This window comes from Labeo rohita, chromosome 6, assembly GCF_022985175.1.
Source record: "Labeo rohita strain BAU-BD-2019 chromosome 6, IGBB_LRoh.1.0, whole genome shotgun sequence".
Lineage (NCBI taxonomy): Eukaryota > Metazoa > Chordata > Actinopteri > Cypriniformes > Cyprinidae > Labeo > Labeo rohita.
This window is the reverse complement of record NC_066874.1, coordinates 23,894,108-23,915,515: the sequence shown is the minus strand read 5'-3', so window position 1 is coordinate 23,915,515 and position 21,408 is coordinate 23,894,108. Positions and strand designations below refer to the sequence as shown.

The 21,408-nt window shown below is 34.9% G+C and overlaps 1 protein-coding gene across 2 annotated transcripts in view; it reads left to right on the top strand.

Annotated features, from left to right (window-relative positions):
• Nucleotides 1-14,622, top strand: part of LOC127167251 (gamma-aminobutyric acid receptor subunit gamma-3) — a 128,540-nt gene extending 113,918 nt beyond the window's left edge. The window contains exons 7-11 of one of the 2 annotated variants that reach the window (XM_051113175.1): nt 1,298-1,459; nt 2,141-2,145; nt 2,315-2,351; nt 6,103-6,302; nt 9,049-14,622. In XM_051113175.1, coding sequence (XP_050969132.1) covers nt 1,298-1,459; nt 2,141-2,145; nt 2,315-2,351; nt 6,103-6,302; nt 9,049-9,327 — 683 coding nt within the window. In that variant the 3' untranslated portion in view covers nt 9,328-14,622. The remainder of the gene's footprint in view (nt 1-1,297; nt 1,460-2,140; nt 2,146-2,314; nt 2,352-6,102; nt 6,303-9,048) is intronic. The other variant, XM_051113174.1, reaches the window with a different exon arrangement.
• The last annotated feature ends 6,786 nt before the right edge of the window (nt 14,623-21,408 follow it).

Sequence of the window (21,408 nt, the reverse complement as noted above, 5' to 3'; positions counted from 1 at the left end):
GACAGTATATTTATTGAAATTTATATAGAGTTTTTCTAATATGTTACCCCCTGCAGTATCTTAATGGACCCCCATTAAGATTGAAAACTCTAGGTCAGAGGATTGTAAGTAGTTGAAATGTCACTTCAGTTAAAGCATTATTGTACATGGACTATTGGATGACATTTTCCCAGGGCTTAGTAACTCTTAGTGTGAACTTGGTCAATGGACTGCACTAGAATTTTTATGTCCTCATATTCAAATAGCAGATAGGATGGTAGATTTTTTTTTGATGCAAATCAATGCTGTATTGAAGTTGTATTAAATCAAAGTTACATGGTAATGTTTTATATTTTCAGAGAGAAAGCTTCAATAAACTTTAAGATACAGATAATATTAACAAGTGAATGTTAGATACAGACGTGTTCCCAACTCCAATGAAGGCATGAACTACGACCTAGAAAAGCTGATTTGGGCATGTTGTAACATGGCTATCAATTTTCAGTTTAGCAGTCGGAGAGCTTTATACAGTATGTGAGAACTGCAGCACAGCATGGAAAATGTAATTTGCAATATGTGGGAAAAGATCAAAAGACATAGTACAGTTTTTTTTTTTCTTTGTATCATTTCACACAGTTTATTCTCAGCCTGTGAAAATGGATAGAGACCTGTTTATCACTGTATGAAGGAAAAAAACTTCTGTAGGCTACAATGAAAAGTGAAAAGGTTTTGTTTAGGCCTCCAGACAAAACAGTAATAATGACGAAAAGACAAAGTTCACAATATCTGTGCATCATGAAAAAAGCAAGTTTGCTTCAAACATTTTAAAACTCGCAAGTGCAAGCACAAGAGTAGCCATACTGTATATTAGCATCGCTAATAGCATAGCTCTACTGTTGAACTGAGAAATTTTGCATTTACCATTGTTCTACACTTTGTAGATATGCCCCTACTATTTCACCTAAGCACTAAATAGCCTTGAAATCTGGTGTCAATAAACAAGGGAGAAAATTTCTGAAACACTGTGATTAAATCAGAGTGAACGCCAGGATATTTTCAAGGTTATGGCCAGCCTCTTACAAAAATACAATAATGAAAACAGACAGGAGGGCTTTTTAAAGAAAATATAAAGGCAGTATGACCTTCACATTTCCGAAGAATTACACTCAGTTCGTCAATACATGTATACTTAAAGTTTAGTCATTGTTTAAAATGACATTGTTTTTTCTTTATTTATTTTATTTTATTTTTTTAAAAAGAGAGAGAGAAAAACTCATGCACACACATTTCATCTCCAACATTTTTTTTCTCTTTTCAGGTGACTATGTGGTGATGACTGTATATTTTGACCTAAGCAGACGAATGGGATATTTCACAATTCAGACCTACATCCCCTGCATACTTACTGTGGTTCTCTCTTGGGTCTCCTTTTGGATCAAAAAGGATGCAACTCCAGCCAGAACAGCACTAGGTACATGCTGTAAATACTGACACCTGATTCTTGTGGGATTCATTCATGTGCAACTTGATGTTTGGGTTTCTTTGTCAATAAATAGGCAGTATTAAAGACACTGTTTGTGATATTTAAAGGAATAGTTCACCCAAAAATAAAAATGCACTCACTCTTAGAACATCTAAGATGAGTTATTTACTTTGTTGGAAACAGATTTAGAATTTGGAATAAATTTAGCATTACATCACTCGTTAATCAGTGAATCATCTGCTCTGAATGGAAGTCCAAGCAGCTGATAAAATATCACAATAATCCACAAGTAATCCAAACAACTCAATTATCAGTTACTTGCTTGTGAAGCAAAGCTTGTGAAGCAAAAAGCTCTGTGTTTGTAATAAATCCATCAATAAGGTTTTTTTTTTTAATAATTTCAGACCTATGCTTCTAATTAAAATACAAGAAATAAAGTACTTTTAAATGTTTTTATCAGCTGTTTAAACTCTCATTCTGACGGCACCCATTCACTGCCAAGGATCCATTGCTGAGCAAGTGATGTAATGTTAAATTTCTCCAAATCTTTTTTTCTGAAGAAGAGACAAACTCATTTGCATCTTGGATGGCCTGAGGGTGAGCAAATTTTCATTTTGGGGTGAAAATGCTTTGTTTTATTTATTAACCAAATTCACATATTATAGGGATGAAAGACAGTTAAAGTAAAGTATTTGTCTTTGTATTTTACTACATATGCCTTTTTCTAAAAGGAAAATCTGTTTTCTTTTAACTGTGTGTATTTGTTCACATTCTTTCATGTTTCATGAAAGCGCTTCATCTGCTTTTTTGTTGGCTTTACTCATTTCTTTATAGTTTCCTGCTTTGATTAAGTCCATGTCCTGTCCTGGTAAATGTCACTTTTGTCAAGGTAATTTTCTTTTCATTTTCATCTTTTACTTTAGTTATGCCTGTAGTTTTATTTTATTTTAGTAGCTTTGTTTCGACCATGTTATTTCTTTTCATTTATCGACAAATTGTTCAATGACAGATCCGCGTGTAAAGTATCATGAAACATAATTCAGAAAGGCTTTTAATCTGTCTCATGATGTATCTTGATTAGCTTGCCACTCTTAGTCTGTCTTGTTCGATTACCTCTGAACACACCACAGATCACTGTGGCCGGAGATGCTGTTCCCACTGAGTGTTCTCTAGCTAACAAGCAGGATCGGTGACGGTCAAAAAACAGGATCCTAGATTGACATAAATTGGTTATCTACACCGATCCTATGGCTAAATGCTAAGAAAACTGAGAAAAAGGGTCAAAGCTCTGCACAATCTATGTTTGGAAGAAAAGAAATAAACTGGCAACATGCTCTGTGAAGAAAAAGAGGGATGAATGCAATTAATCTGTCTGACAAAAGAAGTCATTACACCTTCAGTGGAAAAAAGGGAGTAGGAGAAAAAGTAGAGATTTGCTTTACAGGCGTCCAGTTGATCGATGAAGTCCAGAGAGAAAGGCAGCCGAGATAAAATGTGGAAGAGAGAGAGGGCTTGGGCTCACTGCCTTGGAAATGTCAGGTTAGAAAAGGATGTGACCAAGATAGAACCCAGAAGAATAGCGAGGGGTCAAATATAGGGTGGTCACTCAGTCTTTGAAGACTTGAGCAACTTTTTGTTGCTTAACCTGAAAATGAATTTCATGTGGTAAATGATAAACAGTTTTTGTTTTTAGTCAAATACATGGACAAAATGTATGTGGGCACCCAGACAGTATACTCATATGTGCTTTTTTTTTTTTTTTTTTTTTTTTAAATAAAAAATAGCCTCCCTTTTCTGCTGTAACAACTTCCTCTATGCTGGGAAAACTTTCCAATATGTTGGAACATGGCTGCTGGGATTTGCTCCCATTCAGACATGAGAGCATCAGTGAGGTCAAGCTCTGATGTTGGACGCAATCATTGTTCAAATTTTTCCCAGAGGTCTTAGTGTCACAGTGATGTGTAAGTTAAGGCAGTCACTTTCGTCTACATTCCCTGCTTTGAGCATAGAGGCATTAACATGCCCATTTAAAAAACAAACAAACTATTTTTCTATATGCTTATTATTGTATATTACTGTGAGATATAAGCTGACTTTTTTTTCTCAGAATTGTGAGATATAAACTGCAAGTTATAGTCACATATAAACTCGCAAATCTGACATTTTTTCTCAGAATTGCGTGACAAACTAGCAGTTGCGAGTTATAAAGTCAGAATTACAAGAAATAAACTCGCCAATCTGCCTTTTTTTTTCTCAGAATTGTGGTATAAACTCACAACTGCGAGTTACAAAGTCAGAATTGCTAGATATAAATGAAATTTGGAGAAATAAACTCAGAATTGCAAGCTCACAAATATGATTTTTTTTTTCAGAGTTGTAAAATAAACTTACAATTCTGACTTTTTCTCAGAATTGCGATATAAGCTCACAACTGCGAGTTATAAAATCAGAATTGTGAGATATAAACTCATAATTCTGACTTTTTTCTCAGAATTAAGAGACAAACTTGCAAATCTGACTTTTTCTCAGAATTGCGATATAAGCTCACAACTGCGAGTTATAAAATCAGAATTGCTAGATATAAACTCAATTCTGAGAAATAGTCACAATTCTGAGAAATAAAGTCAGAATTGCAAGATATAAACTCACAAATCTGACTTTTTTTTCCTCAGGATTGTAATATAAGCTCACAACTGTGAGTTATAAAGTCAGAATTGTGAGATATAAACTCATAAATCTGACTTTTTTTTAGAATTGTGAGTTTATATTTTGCAATTATGACTTTATATCACACAACTGCAAATTATTAAGTCAAAATTGTGATATAAACTTGCAATTCTGAGAATGTTAGTCTTTTTTTCCCCTCAAAATCAAAAAATAAATACATAAATAAATAAACACTACTGTTCAAGATTAGGGTCATGAAGATATTTAATGGATTTAATTAGCAAAGACACATTCAGTTGACCAGAACTGACAGTGAAGACATTTATAATGTTACAAAAGATTTCTGTTTCTAATAAATTGTTGAAGGATGATGTGTGACTGAAGACTTGAGTAATAACTGCTGGAAAATTGAACTTCCATCAAAGGAATAAATTAAATTAAAATGTATTAAAATATAAAGTTAAAATGTAACATTTATTCAAATATAGTTATTTTATTGTAATAATATTTCACAATATTACTGTTTTTGCTATATCTTTTAATCAAATAAATGCAGCCTTGGTGATCATTGGAATCTTCATTCACCAAGCAGTGTTATGAACAGTATGGTAATATTATAAATAACATAATATGACTTATAATATGGCTAGTACATGCATTTTTTTATTATTATATATTAATTATTTGTTTTTTTGTTTGTTTGTTTCACTTTATTTTGATAGTCCCTTTAGCACATTCTGTTGACTATAAGTAATGTTGCACCTACATATCTACTTATAATCAGTAAAATGTCTGCTGGGAGACCATCACAATAAAGAGTTACCATATTTTTCAGACTCAAAACATCTCACTTTCGAATAGTTGGAAAAGATGGAAAAACAGGGGAATTTATTAGGTGAAGAGCAGAGAAGTACTGAACACCGACAGCAGGACTACAATCATTCAACTCTTCCCACCCACAAACCAACAGCCTGTGTACCATCATTGAAAAGTACAGGAAGTACAGCATTACAGTCATTTCAACATCTAGAGCGTTATGTCCTTCTTATCCATCGCGAAAACAGACGAGAGAACTAATGAGGCTAAAATGGAGCCGAGCCGTTCAGGAAAGAGCCATTTTGAAACACATATTTCATTCACAGGTTTTTCTGACTCAGGCAGGCAGTCATTTAACTAAGTGCCACTGTATCAGGGGAAGTCAGTCTAACAGGTGAAGGTAATCACCGTGGCCAGCAACGGCAGAGGAAAAAGGAATGGAGTGCGAAATTTCTGGCTGAAATAGATGAAGCTTGCTTGTTTCCATAGAAACCCTTGCAAAACAGGAGCACAGTCACTGGTTCTCTGAGGCAACTCTAAATGTCCATGCAAGAGTGGAGCTAAGAATGTCTACACGCTTCTCAGATTCTAGGTGTTTGTGTGGGTGGCGTTCTTTTTAATTTGCAGGTGCCTCTGTTCCTATCAAATACAAAAGAACGACTTTGGCGTCTGGATGGGTGTCAGATGGAAAGAAAAAAAATAAGTTAAAGGCATATGATAGTGATGTTTTTTTCTTTCTTTTAAAAATAAGAATTTGCTCTTGTGGTGATTTATGGTTCAGTTACTACTAGTTTTTCTCATATGCTCCAAGTCAGTTACTTTTGAGGTTCCATTTCGGTAGGATGCTACACTAGATAGGCAGCCTAGTGAGGCAGCTTACTAGGTTTTAGACACAGCTATTGTATTACACCTGTCCAAAAACAACCATAGCACTGGAGATGAAATTTAATCAGCTCTGCTCAGCGAAAAGGAATCACATAATTTGCTTAGAGCCAAATAATAACTGTGTTTTGTATGCACTGTGCGGCAGATATATCAAACTACATTTCACACATGCTGTTAACAATGTCAGCATACACTTTAGATGATCTAGCTCATTTTTTTCATTAGCAGGCATTTCCCTTGTTACCATCTAATATCCTCTTTTGGTTTTGCAGGAATAACGACAGTATTAACCATGACAACGCTCAGCACGGTGGCACGGACATCACTACCCAGAGTCTCGTATGTCACAGCAATGGATCTTTTCGTCACTGTCTGTTTCCTGTTTGTTTTTGCGGCTCTCATGGAGTACGCCACACTCAATTATTACTCCTACAGTGCTCGGAGACCAACCTGTAACAAGACGAAAAGATCGGTGAGTACCACGTTCTGCATCAGTCAAAGTTAGGAGAAAGCTATGCATCTTATGTGATGTTTTCATTTTCTTGCTCTAACAGTTTCTAGCCATCTATCAAAAGTTTCATGTACAATATTTATATCGAAATGAATACTGAAATTTTCCAATGCCATTTTTATACAGTCAGCTAATCATTTTGATTTGGCATCAGTGTCCTTTGGCTTGAAATGAGAACGGGATTGGAATGATACAATAGGCATTATAGTTGCAATAGTGGGATATAGCAGTAATTAAAAGTTTGGGATAGATAAGATTTTTTAAAATGTTTTTACATGTCTGTTATGCTCACCAAGGCTGTGTTTCTTTTGATCAAAAATGCAGTAAAAACAGTTAATACTGTAAAATATATTATCACAATTTAAAAGTTTAAAAAGGTTTTCAGGCGAGAATGTAATTGTTTATAGTTCAAATATGCAGTTTGTTAATAAAGATAATGGCTACTTGAAAAATTTGCGCCTACGTTTTCGGGCATGTGATCTCCAGATCGTCACCTGCCATTCTGCACTCATGAACCTGCCCCAGAGCGCCTCACCTCGGCCAGATATTTACGAATTTACCACTGGCTCAGATGTCTCTATAGTGGTTACACCTGAGATATAATTTGTTATAAGTAAATCTAAAGTAGTCTTATTAATCTATTATTCGTTACAGAGAAGATAGTTTTGACAAAATCTCATGTTTACGTAATTTCAATGCTGTATATCAGAGTGCTGCCTTTGTACTTTTGACTGAATCGCCTTACAACTTTTATGATAGCTGTTGTTGTTGTTTATTAAATATTATTATTCAATAAATAATATTTTATATAAATAATAGTATTTTATAATGGTGTTCAGTATTGAGGAACGATGTGTTTTTTTTTTTCAGTTTCAACAACAGCTTGACGCAGCAAACAAATGCACTGAGCAGCAAAATCACCCTTAACAGAGGAAAGGATATAACGTTACAACAAAGATAACGCTTTCCTCAGCAGATATTCAAACTAATGTTTATTGTGAATATAAGACCAATCTGAAGAATGAATGCTGTATCAGATGCATAATACACTGCTTTTACTAAAGTAATACAATAAGCTTTCAATGAAGCAACTCAACGTTCCTTCGTTACTAGTTCTAAAGTAACGTTTTTGAGGCTTGGGCTCAGCTGTTGAACTGTCAAACTTAGACTTAAAACTGTGGCGGAAAGAAGTAGTTCTGCACAAAGGAGGGCTTTTAAAGACACTCCGTTGTTATTTTATGTATTTACACACTTGTGCCGTCAAACTGTTGTATAAAGGCAATATCACACTCGTAGACGAGAGATATGGCTGTAAATTGGCACGCTGTGATTACCTATGGCCTACTGCCGAATCACAGCTGTGCCGATATACAGCCATATCTCACATCTACGAGTGTGATATTGCTCAGATATATGGTGTGTGATGGTGTTCTGAAATGAGGAGGCAAAGTCCTCCAAGTTTTTTTTTCTTTTTTCTTTTTTAAATCAAATGTAAATGCATGCCCAGTCACATTTTCTTGGTTATTACTTATGCTATCAGAAAAAGAATGAAAAAACAATTCTATTTTATGTTTTTACATCAATTTTATTTATTAAAGCCAAGTATGAATCTCATCAAGTTAGTGTTTTCAGGCGTATTACATTTAGTCAAAAATAATAACTCAAGGCTGTAGCAATTTAAGAAATGAAGAGTCCAGATGCAAAAGCAGCTAAAAGCCACCTCGGTCAAAAATTAGATAATGATACTGATACACATATTATACATCCATCAAACACTTTTACTTCAAACTCGCTAAATTCCAGCCTCAGCCCAATCAGAAGTACCAGTACTTACATAGAGACCTATTCAGTGTGACAGACTTGCTAATGTCTTTTCAGGCAGATTCTATCATTGTTATACTTTTATAACAATGCAGTGATGTATTATTATTACCCAGTATATGCAGACAGCAGAAGTCCCTTTTCCCATGTGTTTGATATAGGCGATCTCTCGTATGGTATAGAAATATGATTTCATTAGGCTGATGTTGTTAGTCTTTGTCTATGTGTGTAATGTGATGCTAAATTATGGTTGAGCAAGCACATCTTACTTTTTTTTATTCATTGTGTTTCTCCGGCGGCAGTCTCCGCAGGTGAAATTTTCCCACTCTTTCGCCGATCACTCATTTTGATTAGATCTTATCTCTGCTGAGAAGCACGGATAATTACCATAGCAATTTTACACAAAACAAATATTACCCTATAGGTGATCTCACATAGATTATCTTCCAGTGCTGTAATTACCATGCTTTGCTAGTTATGTCACAATAATGAGATGAATAGCAGGGAATAAGTGGGAGGAATCGGTTGGAAAGTTTTTATGTGTGGTCTAAAGGGTTTAGAGGAAGGATTTAGACAACCATGTTCAGATTTTAAGGTCATTGTACCTGCCCGTGAGAGACTGATGCTGCACTTAACTTGCGCACTGGAGAGAACACTGTTAGTTCAAGTGAATGGGAATCTCTTAGGAGCCACCATGATCTTATGTTTTGATTGACAGCCTGCTCAAAGGGATTTGGTTTGCTCACGGCATAGATTAGATGCACAAGCATACGCTTCAGCGAAACTTGTGTTGTTCTCTTGGACTCCAGTGAAGGTTTTTTGGATGGATTTTGCTAAACAAGAGTCCTTCAAATTCTAAAAAGATGTTGTTTTTTATGTCCAACAGAACTACTCAGTACTGGATGTGGGTCCTCCTCCCACAGTTATCACGCTCAACAACTCCATGTACTGGCAGGAGTTTGATGATGCCTGTGTATACGAGTGCCTGGATGGAAAAGACTGCCAGAGTTTCTTCTGCTGCTACGAAGAGTGCAAAGATGGAGCGTGGCGAAAGGGCCGTGTGCATATAGACATTTTGGAACTCGATGCATACTCTCGTGTCTTCTTTCCCACCTCTTTCCTATTGTTCAATGTTGTCTACTGGGTAGGCTACCTGTATCTTTAGCGGTCCCACACACCTCACGACGCAAAGAACTTGACTTTTGGTTCTGTCAGAGCAGACACGACGAACAGACTGAACCAGGACTTTTCAAGGTACGCTAAAAAAAGAGAGCGGATACCGGTTATCAGAGTTGAGCTGTGGTGATTCAAAGACTTCTCCGGTAGGAGATGAAAAATGAGACAATGCTACAGGAACCGAAAGCTACAGCAGATACATCAAAACCCTTAAAACCAGGCTGTTTTTATATGGTCAAGAAGGATATTGCCACAAGCTCTTTAAGTGGTTGCAATTCTCTGGCAGATATCTTTGCCTTTTGTTCTTCAGGTACCAGGGAAAAAAAAAAAAAAGATTCACGTTCCTCTCACACAATCTCGTCTTTTTATGGGTGAGAGAGCAGCTGTAAGAAGTCAAGGTGCGAAAAATCCTTAGGCCAAGACAGAGTGAGAAAAAAAATGCCTTGCATAGCATGTGACCCTCTGACTTTTGGTGTCTCTTACAATCCTGGTAGATCGTTCACTTGAATGGAAAACTGTCATCTAGCCATCAGTCAAAACCAGACCAGCTTTCATGTAAGCGCAGCTTTCAGAGCCATCTATAGTGCCTTCCACTGGAGGAGAAGCCATCAGGCAGAGAAATCTTAGAAATGATGGCAGGAGCATCATCTGGTCTTGACTGACAGCTGATGGTTTTATTTTGAAGTTTATTCAAGCTTTAGTTATAGTCATTCATTATTTTGATGCATTCGACATGTCTAAACCCATCCTCACTGCATGTTATATGATAGAATTAAGCTCTGCCCTGAATCAGCACAATAATGGCAAGAGAGTAGATCCATTTTGAAATATTTGGAATATTAATTAGTATGTAGATTGCAAATGTTTGCCTATATTTCTAGATTTTTATTGCATATTTTTGTTTTTCCACACAAAAGACAGATTAACTAAAGATTCAATTAATATATTATACAGTAGATTATACTTTATTTTAAAAATACCTAAAGTCTATTAGCATCAGTCTATTAGTTAAAAAGTGCATGTATAGAATGGATCATAAATTCCATAAATCCTGAGTTGGCACTGCTCATGTACACCAAGCATAGCAAAATCAAAAGCACCCAAAGGAAATCTAGGAAAGTGAGTGTCTCTGGATCTTCATGGACACTTATCATTATTGTTTACAGATTTTATGATTTTCTTCTATCTTGCATCTACAGCCCCATCCAATGATATGGCAATACATTTGACACATGCAGGGTGGGTATCACTGCATATACTGTATAGGATAATGCATTCAAAAAGTCAAATTCTGTCATCCCTTATTCACTCTCATATACTGTACGTTAGATTGTCCACTTATGGAATACAAACGGAGTAACAGAATGTCAAAGCTGTGCTTTTCCATACAATAACATTAGTGCTTTTTAAAAAAAGAGATTGAAATGATAGTGACATGAGGGTGAGTAAATACTGACAGATTTGATCTATTTATGTTTGAGTGAAATATCCATTTAGTAATAAAAGGAGTGTCAGAATAATACTCAATCGAAACAATCAGTAACACTTTACAGATAGATTTCAATTGGTTAATGCACTGAATGCTTTGAAGTAACAACAAATAACTTTTTACAGCATTTTAATATCAATAATATAAATATACTAGTGTTCATTTTTAAAGTGCCCCTATTATGCCATTTTTAAGGTTGCTAATAATACTTAGGGAGTCTCTAGGGCGTCGCTAGGAAATTTTTAGGGGGGCTATAGCTATAATGACTACTCAGCCCCCCTAAAATTTTCCCATCAGCTCCATAAACTGTACACAAATTCGTGGCCGCCACAGTCCCCGTTAAATTTCATATAAAAAGTTGACAGACTTATTGTCTCCTCCCAGTCTTTCAGGGCGTACTTCAATCGATAGAGTGAGAAACAGAAGACAAGGTCTGCGTTTATCAATAGATTGTTATAATATCTGCATCTGTGCCATTCTTTGTCATAAATACAGTTTACCAAATATCACAGGGGAGCAGTTGGTTCACCATCTACTGTAATCTAAGTTTTCACTGTGTAAAATGTAATTTTTAATATAATACATATTCCAGTGCATGTGGCAAAGAGGTTTGCATACTTGAGCTAGGAAAGAGAGTGGTACTAGAAATGCAAACAGTAAAATTTTCATTTGTACTGTGTGTGTGTGTGTGTGTGTGTGTGTGTGTGTGTGAGAGAGAGAGAGAGAGAGAGAGAGAGAGAGAGAGAGAGAGAGAGAACATTAAGACTTGTGTTTGGCTTATTCAGTACTTATACCAAGGCAATATAGTGGAATGCTACAATAAGTTTGGTATGCCACCCCTATTAGTCAAACATTTTTTATTTTATTTATATATTTCTTTCTTCTTTTTTTTTTTTTATTATTATACCCTCATGAAAATGAAAATGAAAATCCTAGAATCGCCCCTGTCCTACAATAGGTCAAACAACACTTTCTTTTGTCTCAAAATGTATGTTTAATATCACCTCAATTTTCAGCGATTGTTAAATAATTTGTTCGAAGCAGTTCAAACATTCAGTTTCTCTGAACCCCTCCTTTTTGTGAGCCTACTCTGCTCTGATTGGTCAGATGACCCAGTCTGTTGTGATTGGTCTACCGCAGAAATGATGCACTCATCATCATAGTTCCACATTTTGAGCGCTCAATAGAAAATATAAACACCTATTATTTATCGTACTTACAGGTTGAGATTCAGTGGAGTCATCTGGTTCAAATAAACTGGGTAGTGAGCCATCTTTCAAGAGCAAGAGTTTTGTGAATCGATTCGAATCGATGTGAAGGATTACTAACGACTCATTCAGGTTGTTCAGAGTCGATTCTTTCTTTTGGGATACAAAACATAATCGCACACTTTCGGCTTTACAGATCGTTTATATTCACATACAACTACATTACAGATTACAGCATAATATGGGCACTTTCATTCATAATACATTAATTTATACATCTTAAATGTTAAAAATGAATAAGTGTATGCATACATTAATGTGAATTTGAATTAATAAATGCAGTGAGTGTATCTTACTGTTCATGATACCCCATGCATTATGTTGGTGAATTGAAATTTGTTGTAAAGTGTTACCAAACATCCTTCAGCACACTGCAGTAAGAAACCCTACATAATCACTGTGCTCATTACCGAACTGTAATTCACAATAAGAGTTGTTACTGTGTTGCCTTAGGGTCACCTGCACAGAGATACTGTGAGATGATCCATTAGAGAAAGACGAATGGATTAATATAAGGTATCTACTTCAAATTATAGTCATTACCAAAGGATTCGCACTAGCTAAAAAAAACATTCTGAGGCAATCTCAAACTCTTTTTTTTTCCTGAACTATGATTAATTATTTTGTAGTCATGATCTTCATTATCACTATTGTCTCATAGGTAATATGTTAATGCGTGATGCACATCAGAGGCAATATTATTGTTATTTTCTTCCTCAATGATTGTAGCACATTTTTTTGGAACATTTTTCCATCTGATACCTCTGTGGTGGGCTGTGGATTCTACCATTCTGGCACCAGCTTGAGCTCTAATACGTCTGACCTACAGAAGGTATCAACATTTAATCAATCAAGTCATTTTCCACCTGTCAGTGTTGGCTCTCTGGAACTTTAATCTCTGAAGTCACATTTTTATTTGATTTCATCTTTCACAGGAACTCGTTTTAGCATCACGTAAGTCAATCTTTTTAAGGATCGTCTCGAAGTCTGTTAATGACGTTCTGATTAACCAGAAATGTGCTGTGAATTGCTGCCAAGCCGATTCTCCTCTTGCATTTCATGACGCTATAGTGATTTTTTTTTTTTTTTGTTGTGGCTTCTTGAAGGTGTCAATCCACTATTGACCTGTTTTGCGATTCTGTTTGATGATAATCTGTGAGTGCTTCAACATGTTGTTATTGCAGCTGTTAATTCAGTTTGACGTACAATAATTATTAGCCGTTCATTTATAGTGGTGCTAGAGCTTCAAACTGACCATCGTCCGAGTTCAACCATCATTCGAGAGCAGTGCATTTTGCTCTTCACTCCCAAGGAATCAGACAAATCCGACTTTTTGCCAAAAAGTCGTGGTAGTTACCTAAAGCCATATGCTGGAATTAAATCCAATTATACTGCTTTTTATAGTGGCCTAATAATGACATTAATTCCAATGACGAAGTACTCTGAGGAAGGAAATAGAAAATCTTGTGCATTAGCCCTTGATGTATTTCAAGCTTATTTGGTCACTTTTTGTCACTGGATATCATTCTTCACCATTCAAGCCAGGGGGTCTTTTCAGTGCAACGAATACAGTTGTTTTTGTTTTGTTTTTCCTCGCAAGGAGAAAACGATTTACACATTCAAGTGACCTTTAAGAGGGTGGATATGCTATCCTTAATGATATACAACATGCATTCACTGAACACTCTATAGCATCCTTCCCACAGTCCAGCCACTGAGCAGACCGGATAAATCTGGTTCAGAATCGGTTATTTTGACTTTCTTTTACATCCTTGGAATTTACATGTAATTAATAAAACCTTCAAACTGCAGGTGAAGCGTTAAAGGCTGATGCCAAAGAAATCTCATTCACTGATCTGCTATGAAAATGGCTCCCCCCAGTTCACATCATTCATTTTGCTCCGTATCTTTGTTGGAATTTGTTTGTGCATTACACCACAATTCCGCACTTTTGAAAGTGTCCGAAACCCTTTTGTTTCAAGTGGTCAGAATAGTAGCAATCTTTGAATACATCAATGTCAGTGGCCTGTACTGTTTTTGGGAGTAGTCTTTAAATATAACCACTGTACCGATAGTGATAACAATATTAACAATAACGAAAACTATTTTCTCTGTTGCCCCAGTCACACAGACACATTGTGCACCTCTTTTTCACACGAACACACAACCTTTCATTGTAGATTATTGCTTTGTGTTTACAATGACAATTCGGTGTGTATTTCTCATGTTTCTATGGTTTGTGAGTGCTCACAATGTGCAGTGTTGTCAGTGGGGTTGTCATTTGGATTTGGTAATAGAGGGTTTCTGTGAGTTTTTGGCCTGTCTATAAACTCATTTCTATTTCTCGTGCTATTTTCATATATGTAGTTCTTTTTATAATTGAATTGTAAAGTGCAGAGGTGACTCAGAAGATGTGAAATAAAACTTTGTTTTCTTTTTTCCCATTTCTGTATATCACTGCAATCTTACCTGCACTTTATAAGTGACTTAGTTCAATGTATTTACAACAAATTAAAGGTATTTTGTAAGTAGGAGCAAGTTTCTTTGGCTAGCTGCAAGATTTGACTTTTCATTCATTCGTCTGTTTTTTACCATCTCATTGAACGCTGTAATTAACGGTACATGGTCCAGTAAGACTGATGTATGAGAATGTTCAAGTCGATTTCATATTGATTTCTGCCCCAGCAGCTGTCAATAACAGCCTCAGTGGCTGTATATCAAAATAACCATTGTTCATATAGTGTTATCAACCTGATTAAAGAGATAGCGCACCCAAAAATGAATATTCAGGCATTCTGTCACCCTCATGTTATTCCAAAGCCACAGAGTTGAGTCTTTTGAACGAATCAGTTGATTCAGTTCCATTCTGAAGGATTATTCACATAATGACTGCCTTTATGATACTTATGGTGCTTCTGGATCCATTGTAAAGCTTAAAGGATTAGTTCACTACCAGAATAAAAATTTCTTGATAATTGACTTACCCCATGTCATCCAAGATGTTCATGTCTTTCTTTCTTCAGTCGAAAGGAAATTAGGGCTTTTGAGGAAAGCATTTCAGGATTTTTCTCCATATAGTGGACTTTAATGGTGGCCAACGGATTGAAAGTCCAAATTGCATTTTCAATGCAGCTTCAAAGGGCTCTACACAATCCCATCTGAGAAATAAGAGTCTTAGCGAAATAATTGGTAATTTTCTAAAATGTATATACTTTTTAACCACAAATGGTCATCATGCACTAGCTCTTCGATCTACATACATTGCGTAATCACGTTGGAAAGGTCATGTGTGTTTAGTTTATCGTCTGTGTACTTTGGTTCAAAAAGGTGGGGTAGGGTGAAAAACTCCATTTTATTTTCTCCAACTTTGCGTTTGACTTTCTTTGCATGTTCACTTTGTAAACACAGGGTTGGTACTTCCACCTACATCATGCTTGCGTAATGCTATGGTCAAGCTATTGCAAGACAAGCATTTGTGGTTAAAAAGCATATAAACTGTAATTTCTTTTGAAAATGACAAATCATTTGGCTAGATAAGATTCTTATTCCTTGGTTGGGATCTTGTAGAGCCCTTTAAAGCTGCTTTGAAACTGCAATTTGGACCTTCAACCAATTGGCCACCATTGAAGTCCACTATATGGAGAAAAATCCTGGAATGTTTTCTTCGAAAAACCTTAATTTCTTTTCAAGTGAAGAAAGAAAGACATAAACATCTTGACATTGGGTGAGTAAATTATCAGGAAATTTTAATTCTGGAAGCAAACTAATCCTTTAAAGGCCATACTGGTTTGTAACAACATAAGGGTGAATAAGGAATTGTTATTTTTGGGTGAACTATTTCTTTAAAACACTCCCCGGTACAAAACAACATATGCGTTCTTAATGCAGTGCAGCTTACTCAGCAGTAGTTGACAGATAAAACTGCATCTCGGCTAAAAGCAAAATATAAATAAAAATGAAAAAAACAAATCCTCTTTTCTGAGAGAACATAAACAATGAAAACATCAGAAGCTGTAAGTGCGCAAAACCGGGGATCTAAAAGTAGGTTAATGCTGTTAGTGTTGCATATGCATCCACAAAGGCCCTGCGCTCTCAAAATAATTCATTCAGCATTACCAACCTTGAGAACGTAGTATTTATGAAATGCACAGGGAGACGGGTGGATGATTACATTTTATAATGTCACAGATCAGATTCCCTGGGCAAATGGATGGATGATACATGACGTCAAAATAAGAGATAATGATGTATCTGACATTTCATCTGAAAGACTGTCCAACTGAAGTTCACTAACCCTGGAGAGCCATGATATTACATATTGTTAAATCACACTTTTTTAATGTTTTTTTTTTTTTTTTTTTTTGAGGGGAAAGGTAATGTTAAATGGCATTTGTAATATGACAAATAATATAGAGGATTCACTAACCATAGCCTATATAGGCCTTTGAAATTGCGTCAGTTTGCAAATGATGAACATTGCATGTTTATTTAATTTGTGGCTGTATCTCTTTAGAATGGAATCTAACACATCTAACACAAATCCTCCCTAAATTTAAGCATGCTGGTCATAAAGATAGCTGCTGTCATCTAAGTAAAACAAATAATGCAGCAAGCGAATTAGGAACAAAAATGAATTTAAACATGTGGAATTGGCTTTGTTTGAAATGTTCTTCCTGCCTCTATTCTGATGAGGCCTGAATCTACCACTAAACTTGGAATGGTTGCTATGGGAACATTGTTCGTTCTGTGTGTAATGAAGTGAAGCCAAAGATGAGAGATGACTGATTTGGAACTGGAGTGTCTGACCTACTTTTTAAAGACATTTTAACTCCTTGTCTAACTCGCATGCTGTTTGACATAATCAGTCAACTCTCACCAGTGATGATGGTATATCACGGACCATCACAAACGGACTCGCAGATGTATGTTTTCCCACAAACTTTCCTGAATGAAGCATCAAGAGATTTGTATTTGATACAATATTTAACAGATCTAGCTTAAAATGTAATGTTTAGGAGCTCTTATAAATTTTCGTTTAACTCCTTACCTAACTTCTAGACTTTCTTAAGAGTTTTCATGATAAATGTGAATGTTCATGACCCAATATAGGGGATAATGACATTAGCCACAACCATAATGTTCAAGGTGATTATTGTTATGTTAAAATATTCTGAGGGGTGAGAACCAGAAAGGCATAAGTGACATTTCAACAACTTTACAGGAGAGCCAAAACAAAAATGTACCAAAGTTTGATCTGACTTTGTGTACTGATTTCAATCGTTTATAATAAAGAGAAAGAGCTCAACAGGAACTTTCATTTGATATATATATATATCTCATTTCACCCAAAATGTCACTTACACCCTTCTGGTTCTCACCCCTCGATTCATATCCTGTTTCATAAGCAAGAAGAGGTGTTTTGGGAAATCCGGTTTGGAAACAGAAATAAAGCTTCACCTTTTTGCTTTGTTTTTTTTAAAGGGGACCCATATAAGTCTCAGGTGTCCCCAGAATGTGTCTGTGAAGTTTCAGCTTAAAATACCCCACAGATCATTTGAAAATGCTTCTTTTGAGTGTAAGCAGAAACACGCTGTTTTCATGCATGTCTCTTTAAATGCAAATGAGCTAATGCTCCCCACCCCTTTTCCAGAATAGAGCTGTGCCTTTACAGCTTGTACATCCAGTGTGGTCTCATTGTTTATAAGTAGGTATTTATTTGTAACTTTTACAGGCACAAAACATACATTTTTGTACATTTTTATTGATGCTAAAATGTACAATTTAGACATATTTCAACGTTTAAAACGTACGAATTGCTACGGAATTTTAGCTTAAAAAAAAGTAAAAAATCTTTTACTTTACTAAGATATTCGTATCAATGCCTTATTGTCATTTTATTAATGACAAACCTCTTAACCTACCCCCAAACATAAACCTACCCATTTTATAGCAAATATGCATTTTTATCATTTTATAAGTGATTTACATTTTTAGCCCCCTTAACCTACCCCCAAACCTAAACCTACCCATTTTATAGCGAATATAAAAGGATATAAAATGTAACTGACCAAAATATGCAGGGAAATTACCATTTTAGTAACAATACAGCATTAAAATATTTTTATAGTCACTAATCCCACTTCTACCTCTAAACCTAACCATAACTCTCTCAATCACATTCATTTATTTCTGATATAGGGGTTTTCTGAGCACTTGTATCCAAAGGACACACACAGAAAGCGGCTGTCACACGGAATGTGAGTGCTAAACTCTTTCATTTCTTATTGCACTTAAACTGTCAAATACACACAGGTTTATGTTAAAAACACGAGTTACAAAAACAGTCGATTATGTCTGTGACAGCTGGGAAAGAAATTGCATGTTTGCATGTGTGGCAGCAGCGTAATATACAGTAAATAAATCATTAAATCCACTGCTGGCTTGTCTCATCTGAGGCTGGGACTTTAAATAGTGTTCTGTGCTCATCTGTTCAGCCAAAGACAGAACAGTTAGCATGCTTTCCTCAAACTTTTGCCATGGTATTAGAACTGGTACGCCATTGTAACTTGCGAAAACAAAATGGTAATGTTTTGGATGGACACATGCAGATTAAGGGGTGGTAATATTATAATAAGTTCCCCTTCCTACCTCACAGGGGGAGCAAAATCTGAACGGCTCGTTCTTTCACATGCTTGCAGAGTAAGGTTTACTAAAACAAAGTTACTTTTTTTCATGTTTTCTGGGTTGGTAGATGCACCAGCGACCCGATTAATAGCACTTAAACACAGAAAAAGTCCTATTTTCATGATATGTCATCTTTAAAAGCCACAATTTTTCATTTGCTTAGGAAGAATACAAAAACCAAGAGACTTTTAGTGAATAAAGCTATGTGAAATATAAATTGGCTTGCCTCAGTGTAATGATGAGAATCAAAACTCTGCTGCATCATATTCATTATAATGAGCAAACATGTCCTCTGATGATCCTCCATCAGACGGCATTATAATATCGAACACAGCTTCATCAAACATTTTTGCTGTTTTTGCAATAAATTAATCACCAAAATGTAAGTTATTCTGCTCTGTTTGGGAGATTTAATTATCCTCAGGCAAGTCAAGTCCTTCCTATCTCAGAATAACAGCAAATCTTTGTTAACCTCATACATACTCTAAACCTTTGATATGTGCACTCACTGTTCCTGTAGGGCATTCATTTGAATGTATAAATGATTTTATCGCTTTACATAAGCACTTTTTTCGTGTCCATAACCTAATAACACCTAAATAAAATTTCAAACACAAATTTAAATTGCCCCAAACCCCTTTTCATCTCACAGTTTCAGCAGGCTAGAATTATGAATTATTAACTCTCCATTTGGGTTTTACTTCATGAAGTTTGTCTTCGATGTCCCGGAACACAGTGTTTATCTAGGGGTGGTGAATTTTTACCTTTTGTCATTCACTTACACACTTAACAGTGCAGAACTTTTTTTTTTCCTGAAAAACGACATGCATTTTTTATTGAAGTATGCACTCAGTATGAAACATTCATATGTCCTCCTAACCCAGGTAAAGGCAGGGTGTGTGTTTAATGTCTCAGCAAACTTTTTATTTTTATTTTTATTTTCTTAGATATATAAATAAAAAACTGCCTTCTCTAAATGCTACCAAAGTGCTTTCAGAAAAATGAAAAATCCAGTGCTATGTATCATACAGAGATGGGCACATGATACTGCGAATGTTGACCAACACGAGAAGTGTTTTGCAGTCCTAAAGTGCAACTCCATCTGAATCAATACATCAGTGTTCAGAAGCTATGCACAAACAGCAGATAAATATGACAAATGACCTGACTGCACTGACAGTATCATACGCCAATATTGTATCTCTGTCATTTAATTCAATTGATTCTGTGTTCTGGAGAAAGATCATTCTAATGAAATGGATTAAAAAATAACAGAAAGAACTGCACTAGCCTTGATCTTCAGACATATCTAAACATGTCCACTGAAATCCTCTGATCTTCAACAACTCTGTGATAAGTTTGAACAACAATTGAAAAAAAAAGTTCACTATAAAACATTTTCCCAAAAAAACACCCATAGAAATAAATGGGAGCTGTCTTTGTTTATTTATTTATATATTTATTTATTTATTGTTTGTTTATTTGTTATTCAAAAATGCATTAAAAATCACAGACAGTTATTTTTATATTGAACACAGAAAATTTAAATTTGTTATTAAACATTATTATTTTTTATTATATTTTATATTATTTTATATTATTATTCATTGTCATGTTTTTTTTTTTTTTTTTTTTTTTTTTTTGGACATTTAGATTTTTATTAATGAAAAGATTGGATATTTTGGATATTTTAACATGCATTTTTTTTTACATGCATATATATTTTAAAATTACATATAATATTCGACAGATAGATAGATAGATAGATAGATAGATAGATAGATAGATAGAACAGTCAAAAGTTTTTGAACAGTAAGATTTTTAATGTTTTTAAAGAATTCTTCTGCTCACCAAGCCTTCATTTATTTGATCTAAAATACAGCAAAAACAGTAATATTGTGAAATCTTTTTACTATTTAAAAAAACTGCTTTCTATTTGAATATATTTTGAAGTGTAATTTATTCCAGTAATCAAAGCAACATTTTCAGCATTATAACTCCAGTCTTTAGTGTCACATGATCTTTCAGAAATCATTCTAATATGCTGATTTGCTGTTCAAGAAACATTTATTATTATTATTATTATTATTATTATTATATTATTTATTATTATCAATATTTAAAACAGTTGAGTACATTTTTTTCACGATTGATGAATAGAAAGATCCAAAGATCAGCATTCATCTGAAATAGAAAGCGTTTGTAACATTATGCACTATACCATTCAAAAGCTTGGAGTTGGGTGGAGAAAAATTATAAAAATTAAGCATTTATTTAGCAAGGTCAATTTAAATTGATCAAAAGTGATGATAAAAACATTTATAATGTTACAAAAGATTTCTATTTCAGATAAATGCTGTTCTTCTGAGCTTTCTATTCATCAAAGAAACCTGGAAAAATTCTACTCGGCTGTTTTCAACTGAATAATAATAAATGTTTTTGAGCAGCAAATCAGAATATTAGAATGATTTCTGAAGGATCGTGTGACTGGAGTAAAAAGGCTAAAAAAATCAGCTTTGAATTTACAGGAATAAATAAAATTTTAAAATATATTTAAAAAGACAAAAGTTATTTTAAATAGTAAAAATATTTCAAAATTGTACAGTTTTTGCTCTACTTTGAATCAAAT